Source organism: Phyllobates terribilis, unplaced genomic scaffold, assembly GCF_046119375.1.
Source record: "Phyllobates terribilis strain yellow unplaced genomic scaffold, ASM4611937v1 Scaffold_11__3_contigs__length_659146591, whole genome shotgun sequence".
Taxonomy (NCBI): Eukaryota; Metazoa; Chordata; class Amphibia; order Anura; family Dendrobatidae; genus Phyllobates; species Phyllobates terribilis.
In genome coordinates, this window is record NW_027362771.1 from 334,463,582 (window position 1) to 334,481,282 (window position 17,701).

The 17,701-nt window shown below is 40.6% G+C and overlaps 1 protein-coding gene across 4 annotated transcripts in view; it reads left to right on the top strand.

Moving 5' to 3' along the window:
• The window catches only part of VPS13C (vacuolar protein sorting 13 homolog C), a 328,945-nt gene that overhangs the window by 286,465 nt on the left and 24,779 nt on the right, over positions 1–17,701 (top strand). For all 4 annotated transcript variants that reach the window (XM_073652734.1, XM_073652732.1, XM_073652731.1 and 1 more), the window contains 2 exons: positions 2,887–2,978; positions 4,169–4,292. In XM_073652734.1, the coding sequence (XP_073508835.1) occupies positions 2,887–2,978; positions 4,169–4,292 (216 nt within the window). The remainder of the gene's footprint in view (positions 1–2,886; positions 2,979–4,168; positions 4,293–17,701) is intronic.

Below are 17,701 nucleotides of genomic sequence, written 5' to 3' on the forward strand. Positions count from 1 at the left end.
TGCGGTTTTCTGCATATGGCTTGTGCTGACTTTTCTTGGAGCGGTATTCTGTCTTTCCACCACTTTTCAGCTCCAAGACACATCCAGTCTGGTGCACATGGTCTGTCCATTCACCTATTAAGCAATTTGCCTCTGCTACTGCCAGCAGACTGCCTGTCTCCCCAATCATTCCATTCAGAGAGAGTCCCTGAAATGTCTCTGTATCAGCTACTGCTCACATCTTGGCTGGTCCCACAATCAAACTACTCAAGAGTCTGCAGAGCTCGGATTTAACCCTGTCCTTTCCAGCTATGCTACAAAATTTACATAATATTTCCAGACATATATGGACTTAAAATAAAAGAAATACTGAGGCATACTCGCCTTCTAGTGCAGGTTACTCCAACGGTCTGCATTGGAAGCAATGCCTGCTCAGTTGGAAGTCATAGAATCACTGCAACCTATGATTGGCTGCAATGGTCAAGTGACTAGACAAGTGCATCATCAGATGTTTTTGATTTGTTGCTACTCACCTGATCTCTGTAGGCAATCATAGACTTCTGTGGTCCTCCAACCTCCGAACACATGCATCGCTTTTGAAACTGGTACAGACATGGATTGGTGGGGGCGCTGGAAGGTGACTATGCATCCCTTTTTTTATATTAAGAGCTTCCAGAACGGAATGTTTTTTTTTCCCCTAGTCATGGCAACCCCTTTAATGTACAGGTTTCTAGGTGTACAATATAGAAGGCCTTGACCACATTTGCCTTTGTAAACTCTATATAGCACAATATAGTGCACCCTAATAAATAATATATTAGACTTTTCTACTGCTGTTTCTGCACTGAAGCACAATAATCTGCCTAATTAATAGTATATTGATATTAAAAATTGTCTCTATGATCTTTTATAAGTGTAGTTTTCACAAATAAAAGCAAATGGCCTGTGAGAACTCCTTACAAAGCAATCACTCTATGTAAGTAAAGAGAACCTGGTAACATTACCGGGCAACATTAAGCACAGTATAGTGAACTATATTTTACTCTGGACTGCTGCGACACTTCAAAAAAATGTATATATTGAACAAAAAACAGGTCACTTTCCTTCTACTTTTCATTGCCCCACTTTGCTTGATTGACAGGTCTTTATAACCAAAAATCAAGAGATCTGTCTATCCATCCAGTCAGCAGGAAGTCGGATAGTTGTTCAGCAGACATTGATAGTAATGAGGAAGACTGCTGATATTTCATGATGTCCTTGTTTAGGACAGCATGAATCTGCTGACAGATTCTCTGCATCATCACATTTTCCTTATTGATTACTCAAATGTACTGTAATTTTCTTTTGGAGGGTAGCCTTATTGAAAATATTCATTCTTCACATTTGTTATTCCATTAACTTGCTTAGAAACTAATTTATGGATAAATACAGGAAAATAAAGGACCAATTACCATTAATCTTTTTAAATGGTCATAAACTTATAAATTTAAGTTGACTTCTGTTGTGAGTATATTATCAGTAACAATGTAACTTTTTATGTATCTGTGTATTGTAATCCTTTGTGTTTATGGTAATATTGAAATAAGAAATTTGTCTTATGTCTCTTATTGGAGCAATAAACACAATTTCTAAACTTTACTTTGTATGGTTCATTTTGTTAGACTAAGTTTATAGATTGTTTAGCACATCCTTTATAACTTCAAAGTTCTCTTTCAGCAAGGAGAAATTTTATTTTGAAGTTGTATCTGGAAGTGCATTGGGGCGCGATCATGCACTACTAGCTTCTCAGCATCATGCTGCATTTCCTACCTTCTAGATGAAGCTTCAAAGTGTGATTTCTCCTAGCTGGATTATTGCTTTTGGTCATAAAGAGCTTATCTTTTAAAAGGCTGCACAATTGTATTATTGGTTTGTGGGCTAAAAGTTTTTCTCAACGCTTTTAGCACTGTTTGCAATATTTTATGGATTTATACTATGCAAGATTATCCATCTTTTCTAGCAAACTGCTACATCACTGGTATAGAATAATACATTTTAAATGTAAATATTGTTTCAGAATACTTTTTATTAAAAGTAAGGAAGTGTCAAAATGAACAATAGCTAATTCCTATTAACATGAATATACTAAATAAGAATACTCCATGTGTATGTAGAAGAAATGGGCACTTAAAACAAAAAAATGATAATAGGAAGTCAAATAAGGGCCAAATAAATAAGTAAAAAGAATAATGGCATATAAAAGTTGGGTCAAGTTCAGACATGTATAATCCTGATAATAAAATTATTATTTTTTTTAGCTCAGCTATAGAATAAAATACCTCAAGTCCAAGTATACTCAGTCTCCTCCCACTTATACTAAGTGTCCGCTTCAGATTGTACTGAGCCTTGTGAGATCTCAGCTGGGAGGATGGACACTGAGGCGTTATAAATGAGGTTAGGTGGGCAGAGATTAAGTTAGATTTTTATATAAGTATTATGCATCTTTTCTGACATTAATGTTTAAAATAAATACAGCATCCTTATAAAATCTAAGAAATCTATTCTAATAACGTATGTGATTTTGTATTGTGAAATCTGGAAACATTTCCACTTTAATGTATGGCAAAATTTGAAAAGTTTTTCAATATTTACCTTACTTTAATTAGCATAGAAACAGCAGTGTTTTAGCATCATTGGCCTATTCCTATGTGGACACAGATTTTTCTCCATATTGGATTCAACCCAGCGACCCTTGCTTATTCCCGGTGTGTGACTAGAAGTATAAAACCCTTTTTACTATTTTTCTCTATATGTGTAGTTGCCTTTTGCCTTTAAATTACTAATTGCACCAGCAATATGTTTTGAATATTATACTGTTCCTGGGAAAATGAGCAAATGTAACTGATATTGGTTTTTTCTATTTTGTAGAATTCAAATATAAAAAAAATGGATGGAGAAATCTACAGATACTGCTGCAGCTTAAGTAAAAATAAGAAAGTCAACCTTGTGGTCACCAACAGGTTTGTGTTCTGTTAACATTCTTAAATCAAATAGGATAGTGTTTTACTGCTTCGCATGGAGGGAGAAGAGAACTGATGAAAGTATACCACTAGAAAAATAAAAACATATGTTTTCTTGACTCCTTATGTTAAGTCATTTTCTGTCCTCGGTTTGTGCCCCAAACTTGTGCTACCTTCAGATACTGCATAAAAAGTTGATTGCTTTGTTAGAGCTTGCATACAGTTTCATCAATTGCAGCATTAATAAGACCAAAAACACCATATATAGCTGAAAGTAGAGTGCAGCCATTGCTAAACTGCATGCAAATACTAAAAATTTAGATTTTGTGGTAATAATGGAGTTATGTACAAGAGAATTTGACATTATCATTGAGGCATGACACATGCATTCAGTCACCAGAACCAGGGATTCTGACAAGTAGGAGGAGGAGCAGTAGGCTCTGGTGTGGCAGCCACAGACTACTGACTAACCACTGCACCAGGATCCTACAAATCTTTTTGTTCACCTTTAGAAAACAACGGCATGCTGAAACCACAGAGAACATTAGACTGCGATTGCCATGAGAAACCAATAGAGATAACTGGATCTGATAATATTCGTGTTCTCCAAAACACGCAGAATCGTCCAGAAAATTAGATTTGTGAGTGTATTCTCTGCTAATTAAATGTGTCTTCTTATTGTCTGGGGTCTGGAAAGACCCCAGATGATAATGAATGTAAGATACAGAAAAAAGAAAAAAAATCTCACCACTCACCTGCACTACTCACTGTCCCCCAAACTGTTCTCTGTGCCTCTTTTGCGCCGTGAAGCTTTGGGCATCTTCACTCTAGGCTGGGATTTCCAGCTTTTAGTGCACACCTTAAGGTGTTTTGGTGCACATTGTCATGTTATCGCAACCTAATGACGCACATGAGCATAGATATCCTGGGTCTGGTCACAACCCGAAAGTCCCTGCCCAGCGTATGGCAGCAGTAAAAAGAGGTGCCCCTTTTACCGGGTAGAGCGAACAATGGAGGTGGCTGGAGAGGTTCAGGCCAAAAATATATCTTTCATTTGTCTCTTGAACGCAGTAGAAGATTAGGCTAGGCTAAGAAAGAGAAGGACTTGTGTAACATATGATCACTTCTATCAAATCTAGTACATGCTCAATTTGACATTTATCTTTTCATGGTTCTATTTCCACAAACAGGAGAATTATGAGTGTTAAGGAAGTGGAGATTTTGGGACATAGAAGTATAGATTGGGATTACTGCTTTGACGACTTCATGCAACCACCAACAGTGGAGGAGAATACACTGAATCTGTTTGTAAAGGTTTGTGAAAATTATTTATTTTTTGGCTTGAAAATTAACTAAATTGATTAAAACCTAAATTATTTGACAAAATCTAGCCAAGCCATATTTTAAAACTTTGGGCTTTAAAATCTTTCCAGTTGGTGGAAATATTCTTCGTTCTTTAGGTTGAATGCACACATAGCATATTACCTGCAGATTTTCCGTGCCAATTTTGTAGCAACAAATTCACAGCATTAGGCCTCATTCAAACGTCTGTGTTGCACATACAAGTGCTTGCCGATTTTTTTTTAACGGATAGAACACGTACCCAATGGTGCTGTTCACATGTCCGTGCTCTTTTGGGGTTTTTTTTTATGGACCATGTGTCCTTGCTAAGCTCAGATGAGAAAAGTCCATTTTTTTTCTTTGATATCGCGGATGAAAAGTGCCAATACAAATCTAGGGGTCTGTGAAAAACACAGATGGCACATGAATGCTCATCCTTGTGCCATCCATGTTTAAAGGGAAGCTGTCACGTCCTAGTTGCTATGTACACTGCCCCCATTGGTTTGTTAGTGATGCAATGTGCATCACTAACAAGCTGTTTTCATGAAAATCGGTGGTAGTATAATGATGTTATAACGTTGTATATACTTTGTCTTACCTGCTCGTATTCAGTCATAGGGGTGCGATTCTCACATTCAGTCATGGGCGGTTGCAGCGTTCAGTTAGTGCTGGTGCCGCCCATGACCTTTGAATACTGCTCCCGGCAAGCGCTAGGTTTGGGAGAAGCTTTGTAATTTATTTATCTCTTTATCTCCATGTATTTGCTTGCACCAAGTCCACAGTGTATGCCTATAGCCTTAAAGTGCTGTGTTAATAATTTGCATATTTAGCACATAACTTCCTTAAATCCACTCAGTAGTAATGGTACAGACCTCATTAGTTCTACTGATATATAGTATATAAATCCCAAAAGAATTAGCTAGACAGGGAATGTCAAATCCTTTTGGAAAATTCTTTTGCATGCCAACATCTGTATAATTATCATGTGAATGTGCGGAGCAGGAAGGATCAGTGGGTGGGATTATGCCCTTGCATTGCCATGAAAGCTGTGACTGTTCATTGCTTTGGCACCGCCCAGATGTCTGGAACTGATCAGCTGCCGAGAGGATGTAACTTTATTCTCTCCCTGCATGTAAACCTTCTGTTAGGGTATGTGCAAACGTATCTCCCAGCCTGCGGCCCTGACGCTGCGGACGAGCCACGTGCAGATATGCAAATGAGCTCCGCCTTTAAAAAAAAAACTACGGACTTCCCCATAGAGATTAGGTCTATGGGGAAAGTCCGCATGGGAACCCGCAGGTGAAATTGACATGCTGCAGTCTGGAAAGACACGCCGCATGTCAGTTTCCGCGGGTGCACAGAGACGCATAGTGGACATGGGATTTGTATAAATCCCATCCACTATGCTGTAACAGCTGGCCGCTGCGGGTTTGACGCTGCATAAGTCCGCAGCGTCAAACCCGCAGCGGCTCCGGATCGTCTGCATACACCGTTAGACACCCGCATATGTTTGGCAAGGTATTTACCTGTACTTTAGCACCGTGGCGTTAGGTAAATTTCCTTTTTTTTTCTTTAATAATAATTTTATATTTGTTTACAATATATGGTGTATTTTTATGGAAATGTTATTTATAATGTGCATTACTTAGTTCCGGTGACGCAATGTAAAATGTACGGTATAAATCTTGAATGTGTGTGAGCAGGGCTGCCACTGGGAATTTCAGGGCCCCATACTGGCAACATTTTCATGCCCCCTGGAGACTCCGCCCAGGCTCCACCCCAGCTTCGTCTCCACACCTCGAACCTCCCACAGTCCCACCACCCACTCTTGGAAAACTCCACTTCTGCACCACGTCCTCACAAATCACACATTAACAGTTCCCATTGAACACCATATCACATACAAAGGCAAAAAAAATTTTAAGCTGCCACCACGACAAGGTAGACTCTTCTGGCCGGGCCCTACTGTACTCTAACCTAAAATGAAACATTTCTTAAAATATCAAATACTCTTTTTAAATATATTTTTATTTATTTTTCTTTAAGGGAATGTGTCACATACATTTTTTAAAATGACCAATAATATCATGTACAAGGGACAAGTACTGTCACACCATGACCGGACCACATATCACCACCACATAGTGACAGAATAATACCACATACAAGGAACAATGACTAGACAACATATAACCACCACAGTGACTGAATAATACGACATACAAGGAACAAATACCTCCACACCGTGACCAGACCACATATTGCCACCACATAGTGACTGAATACTACAATACTGAACATTAATGAAAAAACACACTACTAATATTACCATAAGTGCCATTATACACAGGATCTCTGTACATAGTATATAGTGTCAGTGTACAGGTAATACAGTGATCACCAGTGACGACATACACAGGAGCTCTGTATATAGTGTCAGTATACAGGTAATATAGGGATCATCAGTGACATTATACACGGGAGCTCTGTATATAGTGTACAGGTGATACAGGGATTACCAGTGACATTATACATAGGAGCTCTGTATATAGTGTATAGTGTACAAGTAATACAGTGATCACCAGTGACATTATACACAGGAGCTCTGTATATAGTGTATAGTGTACCGGTAATACAGTGATCACCAGTGACATTATACACAGGAGCGCTGTATATAGTATACAGGTAATAATACAGTGATCATGAGTGACATTATACACAGAGGCTCTGTACATAGTATATACTGTCCGTGTACAGATAACACACTGACTCACCAGTGACGTCTCTAGTTGAAGTCCTTCATCTTCGCTTTTCTCCTTCATCAATCGCAGACCGCCATCACTTCTTCCAGCCAGGACTCGTCTTTGCATAAAATAACACACAGTTGTCTAGAGCACATTCCCCAACTTCTACATTACGCAGCTGAATACAGATGTCCACCCACCATTAATATATAATTAGTTATTATGTAACCCACCATTCCAAATATAAATTGTAATCCACCACTGTGCCCCCACTAACTGTAAATAGCCACTTTCCCCACCTATTAAGTATATAAATGAATTAGTACCTGTACTCTTTCCCCCAATTCATTGCCAGTCATACTCCTGCTTCCTCAACGCCCCCACTCTCCCGATTCATTATATATATATATATATATATATATATATATATATATATATATATATATATATATATATATATATATATATATATATATATATATATATAATATAATATAATTTTTTTTTTTTATTATCCCCTTAATAACATCTGACGTACTAATACGCGTCTGTGCCCTGGGACTTAAGAGCCAGACCCGTATTAGTACGTCATGGCGATCGCGCGCGCACACAGGCTGTGCGGGCGCGATCGCCGCCGGGTGTCAGCTGATTGTCACAGCTGACACCCGGTACTATGTGCAGGGAGCGGTCCTGCACCGCTCCCAGCACATTAACCCCCGCGATGCTGCGATCGAAGTCGATCGCGGCATTGCGGGGGCAAGGGGAGGTGATCGGCGATACTCACCTCCTCTTCCGGCTTCCAGCGCAGTCTGCAAAGGCTTCCCAGGTGTTGCCATGATGACCCGATGTCGTCATGACAACATCCGGGTCACCAGAGAGCAGGAAGATTGCTTGGGCATGCGCAGTGCATCTCCAAGCAATCTTCACACTGTGCACTTCTGACAGCCTTCATGGCATAGGGATGGTGCTTCATTCCTGTGCCATGCAGGCGATCAGAAAAAAAAAAGTGAAAGTCCCAGAGTGGGACAAAGTAATAAAGTGTATAAACTGTGTGAAAGTGGAAAAAAAAAAAAAATGTGCAAAAATATTATAAAAAAAATAATACACCAAAAATAAAAATATAATGTACCCATCAATAAATATTATTATAAAAAAAAAAAAAACAATAAAAGTACACATATTTGGTATCGCCGCGTCCGGAACAACCTGACCTATAAAACTGTCCCACTAGTTAACCCCTTCAGTGAACACGGTAAAAAAAAAAAAAAAAACGAAGCAAAAAACAATGCTTTATCACCATACCGCCAAACAAAAAGTGGAATAACACGCGATCAAAAAGACGCATATAAATAAAAATGATACCGCTGAAAACGTCATCTCGTCCCGCAAAAAACAAGCCGCCATACAGCTCCATCAGCCGAAAAATAAAAAAGTTATAGCTCTCAGAATAAAGCTATGCTAAAAAATATTTTTTTCTATAAAATAGCTTTTATTGTGTATAAGCGCCAAAAAATAGAAAAATGATACAAATGTGGTACCGCTGTAAACGTACTGACCCGAAGAATAAAGCTACCTCATCAATTTTACCACACGCGGAACAGAATAAAAATAAAAAAAAAAAACAATTCCTGAATTGTTGGTTTTTGTTTATTCTGGCTCCCAAAAATCGGAATAGAAAGCGATCAAAAAATGGCACGTGCCTGAAAATGGCACCAATAACAACATCAAGTCATCCCGCAAAAAACGAGCCGTCACATGACTGTCTGCCAAAATCTGGAAAAATTATAGCTCTCAAAATATGGCGATGCAAAAACTAGATTTTACAAAAAATGCGTCTTTTAGTGTGTGACAGCTGTCAGTCATAAAAACCCCATATGATTCTGGTATTGCTGTAATCACACCGACCCGAAGAATAAAGTCGTCTAATCACTTATACCACACAAGGAACGGCGTCAAAAATAAACTCTTGGGTTAGGATTGGGCTAGGGTTAGGGCTGGGTTTGGGGCTAGGGTTGTGCTGGGGCTAGGGTTGTGCTGGGGCTAGGGTTGTGCTGGGGCTAGGGTTGTGCTGGGGCTAGGGTTGTGCTGGGGCTAGGGTTGTGCTGGGGCTAGGGTTGTGCTGGGGCTAGGGTTGTGCTGGGGCTAGGGTTGTGCTGGGGCTAGGGTTGTGCTGGGGCTAGGGTTGTGCTGGGGCTAGGGTTGTGCTGGGGCTAGGGTTGTGCTGGGGCTAGGGTTGTGCTGGGGCTAGGGTTGTGCTGGGGCTAGGGTTGTGCTGGGGCTAGGGTTGTGCTGGGGCTAGGGTTGTGCTGGGGCTAGGGTTGTGCTGGGGCTAGGGTTGTGCTGGGGCTAGGGTTGTGCTGGGGCTAGGGTTGTGCTGGGGCTAGGGTTGTGCTGGGGCTAGGGTTGTGCTGGGGCTAGGGTTGTGCTGGGGCTAGGGTTGTGCTGGGGCTAGGGTTGTGCTGGGGCTAGGGTTGTGCTGGGGCTAGGGTTGTGCTGGGGCTAGGGTTGTGCTGGGGCTAGGGTTGTGCTGGGGCTAGGGTTGTGCTGGGGCTAGGGTTGTGCTGGGGCTAGGGTTGTGCTTGGGCTAGGGTTGTGCTAGGGCTAGGGTTGTGCTAGGGTTAGGGCTGGGGTTGGGATTTTTTTCAAAAGTAAGAAAAAAAGATGACGATATGGCGACTAGTGTTGAGAGCAAGTGCTCGCTACTTGAGTTTGCATCGGGTGCTCTGGTATACATTGAGTATCGTGGGTATTTGAGTGACATGCTCGAGTCTCTGCCCCATATGCTTCGCGGCCAAAAAACTTTACGGGGATTGCCTGCCATGCACGAGCGATCCCCGCATGTTTTTTTTTGGGTGTCTAATAACCGTGAAACATGCGGAGCAGGGACTCGAGCATGTCACTCGAGCACACGCTGTACATGGTGCATACCTGAGTACCCGATGCAAACTCAAGTAGCGAGCACTTGCGCTCAAGAATAATGACAACTTATTCAATATGATGACCTAATGTAAACAAATTCTGTGCCGTACCTCTGGGTTCAAAATGTTCACTATACACCTTAATAAAATCCTTGAGGGGTATAGTTTCCAAAATGGGGACACTTGTGGGGGAGCTCCACTGTTTAGGCACATCACGGGCTCTCCAAACGCGACATGGTGTCCGCTAACAAATTGAATGGAAAATCGGCTCAAATTGTTAGCGGACGCCATGTTGCGTTTGGAGAGCCCCTGTGTGCCCAAACATTGGAGCTCCCCCACAAGTGACCCCATTTTGGAAACTAGACCCCCCAAGGCACCTATCTAGATGCATAGTGAGCACTTGGAACCCCCAGGTGCTTCACAAATTGATTCATAAAAATGAAAAAGTGTTTTTTTTTTTCACTTTTTCACTTTTTCATTTTTATGAATCAATTTGTGAAGCACCTGGGGGTTCCAAGTGCTCACTATGCATCTAGAAAGGTGCCTTGGGTGGTCTAGTTTCCAAAATGGGGTCACTTGTGGGGGAGCTCCAAAGTTTGGGCACAGAGGGGCTCTCCAAACGCAATGTGGTGTCCGCTAACAATTTGAGCCGATTTTCCATTCAATTTGTTAGCGGATACCATGTTGCATTTAGAGAGTCCCTGTGTGCCCAAACATTGGAGCTCCCCCACAAGTGACCCCATTTTGGAAACTAGACCCCCCAAGGCACCTATCTAGATGCATAGTGAGCACTTGGAACCCCTAGATGCTTCACAAATTGATTCATAAAAATGAAAAAGTGTTTTTTTTTTCACTTTTTCACTTTTTCACTTTTTCATTTTTATGAATCAATTTGTGAAGCACCTGGGGGTTCCAAGTGCTCACTATGCATCTATAAAGGTGCCTTGGGGGGTCTAGTTTCCAAAATGGGGTCACTTGTGGGGGAGCTCCAATGTTTGGGCACACAGGGGCTCTCCAAACACAACATGGCGTCCGCTAATTATTCAAGCAAATTTTACAATCAAAAAGTCAAATGGCGCTCCTTCCCTTCCGAGCCCTGCCGTACGCCCAAACAGTGTTTTTTCCCCAAATATTGGGTATCTTCGTGCCCAGGGGAAATTGCACAACAAATTTTGGGGTCCATTTTTTCTTGTTACCCCTGTGAAAATAAAAAAAATTGGGTCTAAAGTAACATTTTTGTGAAAAAAGTTAAATGTTCATTTTTTTCTTCCACATTCAAAAAATTCCTGTGAAGCACCTGAAGGGTTAATAAAGTTCTTGAATGTGGTTTTGAGCACCTTGAGGGGTGCAGTTTTTAGAATGGTGTCACTTTTGGGTATTTTTTGTCAAAAAGACCTCTCCAAGTGACTTCAAATGTGATGTGGTCCCTAAAAAAATGGTTTTGTAAATTTTGTTGGAAAAATGAGAAATCGCTGGTCAACTTTTAACCCTTATAGCTCCCTAACAACAAAAAAATTTTGGTTCCAAAATTGTGCTGATGTAAAGTAGACATGTGGGAAATGTTATTTATTAACTCTTTTGTGTGACATATCGCTCTGATTTCAGGGCTTAAAAATTCAAATTTTGAAAATTGCAAAATTTTCAAAATTTTCGCCAAATTTCCGTTTTTTTCACAAATAAACGCAAGTGATATCGAAGAAATTTTACCACTATCATGAAGTACAATATGTCACGAAAAAACAATCTCAGAATCAGGGGGATCCGTTGAAGCGTTCCAGAGTAATTACCTCATAAAGTGACAGTGGTCAGAATTGTAAAAATTGGCCTGGTCATTAACGTGCAAACCACCCGGGGTTAAAACTCTTTTTTTTTTTTTTTTTTTTTATTGAAAAATTCCACAGGATAATGGTTACAAACAAATACTGTCATATTATAAGATCAGGTTAATCCAAACATTGACCATTCTCCGTTCAATACAGTTTACATCACATTCTCAATAATCAGAGTAAACAGTTAGGCTGTGTGCCCACGATGCATTTTTTAAGCGTTTCCGCAGCGGCAAAAACGCTGCAGAAACGCTTAAAAAACACATGGTAGAAGACCTGCCATGTTCCCCAATGATAATCCGCATGTGCTGTGCACATGCTGCGGAAATTTCTGCTGCGGATTATCATTGCGGAAAAATCCGCAGCACTACCAATTATTTTGCGGAAGTGCTGCGTTTTCGCCGCCATTGACTTAGAACGCATGTATTCCGCCTCACTAGATAAGGACATGCATAATGCATGTGTTCCAATGTGCAGATGGTACCCAGGTCTAGAGGAGAGGAGACTCTCCTCCGGACCCGGGTACCATAGAAACTGTGAAAAAAAGAATAAAATAAAAAATAAAGATTATATTTACTTTCTGACGGCCCCCGCTGCACTCGTCCTTTCATGCCGGCAGCTAGCGATGGACTGAAGGACCTGCGCTGACGTCATAGTCATGGATCCAGTTGGGCTGCGCTGCTGAAGTGAATCAATTCTTCAGAGATGATGATGATGATGAAAAAGGCTTTTTATTAACAACGCTTTTCAAGCCGTAGCGGCGTCTTTTTCAAGTATAAAAACCCATGTGACGGGTCACGCGACGCTGAAGTCGGCAGGTCCTTCAGTGTACCGCTGCCGGCAGCCAGGACGGAGGGAATCAAAACTGCGGGGGCCATCAGAAGGTAAGTATATATTTATTTTTTACCATTCTTTCGGTCACAGTATATAAATCCATGCCGGTTGCATGGATTTATATAGTGTGACCAAGTTGTCAAGCACTTTCCAAGTGATGCTAAAATCGTTGGGAAGCGCTTGTCAACCCGCATGCAGAAATGCATGTGAAGAACGCTTCACATCCGGTTGTCCCTGGCAGGAAAACGCATGTACAATCTGCATGCGTTTTTTCTGCCAGGGAGATGCAGAAACGCTCAGGAAAAATCCGGAGCATTTCTGCATCGTGGGCACATAGCCTTAAAGAAAAAACAAACCATTTGAAACATAAGTTTCATTATGGAGCACTGCACTCTTTACTAAACTGGCCAATTCCTTATCAGAATTCAGTACATATATCAATTATGGTTGTAGCAGAGGTACACTCTTACAGTTCATATATATAATTTCCCATGTGTTCAAAAGGGCATATATCAGGACTCATAACGTAAGATTAACGAGGCCATAGCACTAGGGGATAGGTGTGTTAAGGGCGAATCACCCCATCTTTCCCATATCCTTTGGAACTTCTGGGGACATCCCCTATTTCTATATACTATATTCTCATATGCTATTGTATCATTCACTAGCTTTTTCTATTGGTTGATAGTAGGAGATTTCCCTCCCATCCATCTTAGTGCTATCGCTTTTCTGGCCATAAATATAACCTCCCGAAGGAATATCCAATTATATTGTGTCCACATTTCCTCGTCCACAATACCCAAGATACAAAATTCTGGACTACATTCAATTGGCATCCCAACTAGCCGTTCCAATGTAGTTATCACTTCACTCCAATATCTTCGTATTATCCCACAATTCCAAATAAGATGCCAGAAATCCGCTCCTGATTCCCCACATCTGTGACATTCATCAGATGCCATTCTACAAAATCTAAACATTCTCATTGGGGTCAGGTAAGATTGATGTAGTATATATAATTGAATTAATTTATTATTGGCGGCTGGTGACACCACCATATGCGCCTCCAGCGCATCATTCCACTAATGATCAGTTATAGAAGGGATTAATTGCCACCATTTATTCTCTACAACAAGTTGGGTAGAAGCAATTTTAGAGTTCAGTAGAAAAGTATATAGAGAGGATACCACACCTGTGGGTCGTTGAGTTTTTAGTACTCCTATTAATGGGTATTTGGATATTCGCATGCGAAGATGTGGGAATTGGTGTGTTAAGGCATGCCTCATTTGTAAATATCTGTAGAAGTCCATATGAGGGATCCCAAACTTTATATGGATTTGATGAAATGACAATAAAATTTCATTTTCAAAAATCTGATTAAGTGTTGTTATTCTATATTGCTTCCAGAAGATTGGGTCTTGTAGGTTTTTAAGCTGTGGAAATTCAGGGTTATCCCATATTTGGGTTTCTCCCATTTGATCAGTAAACCCCACGATACACCTACTCTCACGCCACACCTGCATCGCTAAGCTATGTGCAAATAATAAGCCCTGTGGTGGCCTGTAAGAGCCTTCTAACATAGCCCATGGTGTATTCACATTTAAAAAATGTTTAAGATGTGCTTCTGCATTAGTGAGTTTATCAGTACTTATCCAACACTTCAAATATCGTATCTGACCAGCTAAATAGTTGAGAAATAGGTCGGGCACCGAGCAACCCCCTTGATCCTTGGGTCTCTGCAGAGATCCAATACTTATTTTGGGCCTTGCTCAGCCCCATATAAATGTTGCCATCATGCCGTGCAGTTTCCTAAAAAATTCTTTGGGGATTTTAATGGATGAATGTTCTAATACATACAAACATTTTGGAAGGATAATCCTTTTGATTAGGTTAATTCTTCCATCCACAGACAATGGGAGTTGTCAATTGATCTTGGGAGTAATTGTTTTATTTTGTTTAGGAAGAGGATCAGGTCGTCTGCATATAACTCACTTTATCTGATCTGGAGTTTATACTAATACCCTCCACCAGGTGGTCCTGCCTAATTTTAAAGGCAATAGGCTCTATCGCTAGAGCGAAGAGCATCGGAGATAAGGGGCAACCCTGTCTAGTTCCTCTACCCAGGTTAAAGTATTCCAACAATATTCCATTTACTAGAAGATATGCTCTTGGCATATAGTAGATCAATTTAATCCAGCTACAAAATTTATCAGAAAACCCAAATTTCAGAAGCACACACTGTAGAAACGTCCACTCCAAGGAGTCAAAGGCTTTTGCCGTATCTAAAGAAGCTATAGCCCAGGGTTCCCGATATTTATATCCGATCTGTGTTAACACTTGAACTCTTCTAATATTAGATGAGGTAGACCTTCCCGGCATAAAGCCAGATTGACCCTCATGTATAATGTTTAATATTACTGTTTTTAATCTATTGGCTATGAGTTTCGTAAGTATTTTGAATTGCCTCTGAAGAGGCAATTTGCATAGTAAGTATTTTGTAATCTGTATTCAGTAGGGATATAGGGTGATAAGAACTACATTTCTCAACTGGTTTATCTGGCTTGGGGATCAATACTATAGTAGCATCATAGAAGGATTGTTGGAAGAGAACGTCCAGAAAGTGCTTCAGAAAAAGTTTGCAACAGAACTGGAGCTATTAGATCTATGTATCTTTTATATAATTCTATGGGTATGCCATCGGGTCCCGGTGCCTTCCCGTTAGATAGAGACATGGCTGCTTCCCTTATTTCCTGCAAAGTGATATCTCCATCCAGGAACGTCTGATTTTCACAAGAGAGTTTAGGGAATTCTATTAGATTTAGGTATTCATCAATTTCTTCTATAGTATGGTTGGATTGGGAGTTATAAAGTTCTCTATAGTATTATTCAAATCTGCTTGCAATCTGATCTGATTTAAGCAGCGGGCTACACTCCCTTGTATCAATATTGATGGGAACATCTGATTTTGTTGGACTATGTATGCCAGAAATTTACTCGATTGGTTACCCAGCTCAAAGTAAGTTTGTTTTGAAAAGAAAAGTTTTCTCTGTGCTTTTTCCTGTAAGTGGGCCAGGTACTCCCTCCCTTTCCCAAGCCAATTATTTAAGGAATTATGTGAGGGATTGTTAATATATTCATCTTCTAGTAATTTACATTCTTCGGCAAGCCTCTGCTCCCCAATAGACGATTTTAGTGTCCCATACTATCAATCTGTCAGGGAAGTCCCCATGATAAATACTTCCACTTTATCTGATATTCTATCATGTTCTCCTATAAGGGACAACCAAAACGGATGTATGCGAAACCTCTTAGGTCTGTTAGCATCCCTTCATCTGGGGGGCCCTATCAGTGGAGCATGATCCGATACCGTTCTAGGGGAATATTCAATTTTACTTAAATCTGAAAATACAGTACTGTTTCCAAATATATGATCGATTCTAGATAAACATCGAACAGCCGGTGTATAGCAGGAAAATTCTCTTTTGAGTGGGTGCTGCTGTCTCCACAAATCAATCCAACCCACCTCCGTTATGAAAGTATGTAAAGAAGTGATGTCCTGACTATCAAACCTAGTGTTTGCAGGGCTCATTTTATCCAAGTTTATATTAAGAATCATATTGAAATCTCCCATACGTAACATTTTAGCATCTGGGTACTGTGATACAAAAATCACTGCCTGTTGGAGTACATCCATTTTGGCTGGTGGTTGTTTGTATGTGTTGAGTATTACAAATGGCTCCATATCTATAAATGCGTATATGAAAATAAATCTACCCTTTGGGTCTCTTGACAGTTTGGACTGACCATCTCACTGACTTATGCACAATGGTAACTACACCTCTAGAATAAGAGGTATCTGTAGCGTGTTTGTGCCACTGTATCCAGGGTTTGTTCATTCTGGATATGGTGTCTGGAGTTAAATGGGTTTCCTGAAGGCATATTATTTGCGCTTGGGATTTACGTGTCTGGGAGAATACAATATTCCATTTCTTGGCATTCCCCAATCCCCAGTTCCATGAGAGAAATTTAACTGATGCCATAAAGGTTCCATTTAAAATGTTGACCAAGGATATCATTCCCCTTAAGAGTGCATGCTGCAATCATTTGTAGGCCATTTCTGAACAATGAAGTAAAGCCCCCATCACACTCTAGCTGCTGAGTCACAAGTTTTGTGACGCAACAGCGACCTCAGTAGCGATCTCGTTACGTTTGACACTTAGCAGCGATCAGGCCCCTGCTGTGAGATCGCTGGTCGTGTCAGAATGGTCTGGACATTTCTTTGATCGTTGAGGTCCCGCTGGGTAGCATGCATCAGTGTGTTTGACACTTTACCAACGACCTTGTTAACGACTCAGACACAGAAACACATAGGCGTGCATCGTTATACAGATCGTTACGGGTCGCCGCATCGTTGCTGCGTCGTTGGGAAGATCTGACTGTTTGACATCTCACCAGCGACCACATAGCGACTCAGCAACGATCCCTGCCAGGTCGTATCGTTGTCGGGATCGCTGTAGCGTCGCTTAGTGTGACTGGGCCTTAAGAGTGCAGTGCTTGCATTCAACTGAAATTACAATCCTATCTAAAACAGATGACCAGTAGTGGTCATAGAAATACAACTGGAGATGCCTATAAACTTTCAAAAACTTAAGTACAGGCATGTATAGAAAATCCCCCCCCCCCCCTTTTGAAAAGAAGGAATTATCCACTTTTTTTTATCCGAACCACTAATGTCAATTGCAATAAATTCAAGATATATACCTTGAATAATTCTACATAAAGGCTACTATAGGATTATTGGTCCGGTAACCTGTTTTTTACTAAACCCAAAGGGTAACCAAGTCCTCGGACCCGGGACTGAGGCACTAGCATCCGAAGAAGTGGATACCTCACCACCTTCCCAATACAGATTTTCAATAGTTATCATCAGCCCTTTCTAAGAACATTAACATGATATATAATCATAATCTGGATCCTACCCCCTTCAATATACACTTCGCCCCTCCCTCCTGGCTAATAAATTGAGGAAGGATAAAACCTCTTTTATTTAATCACTATAT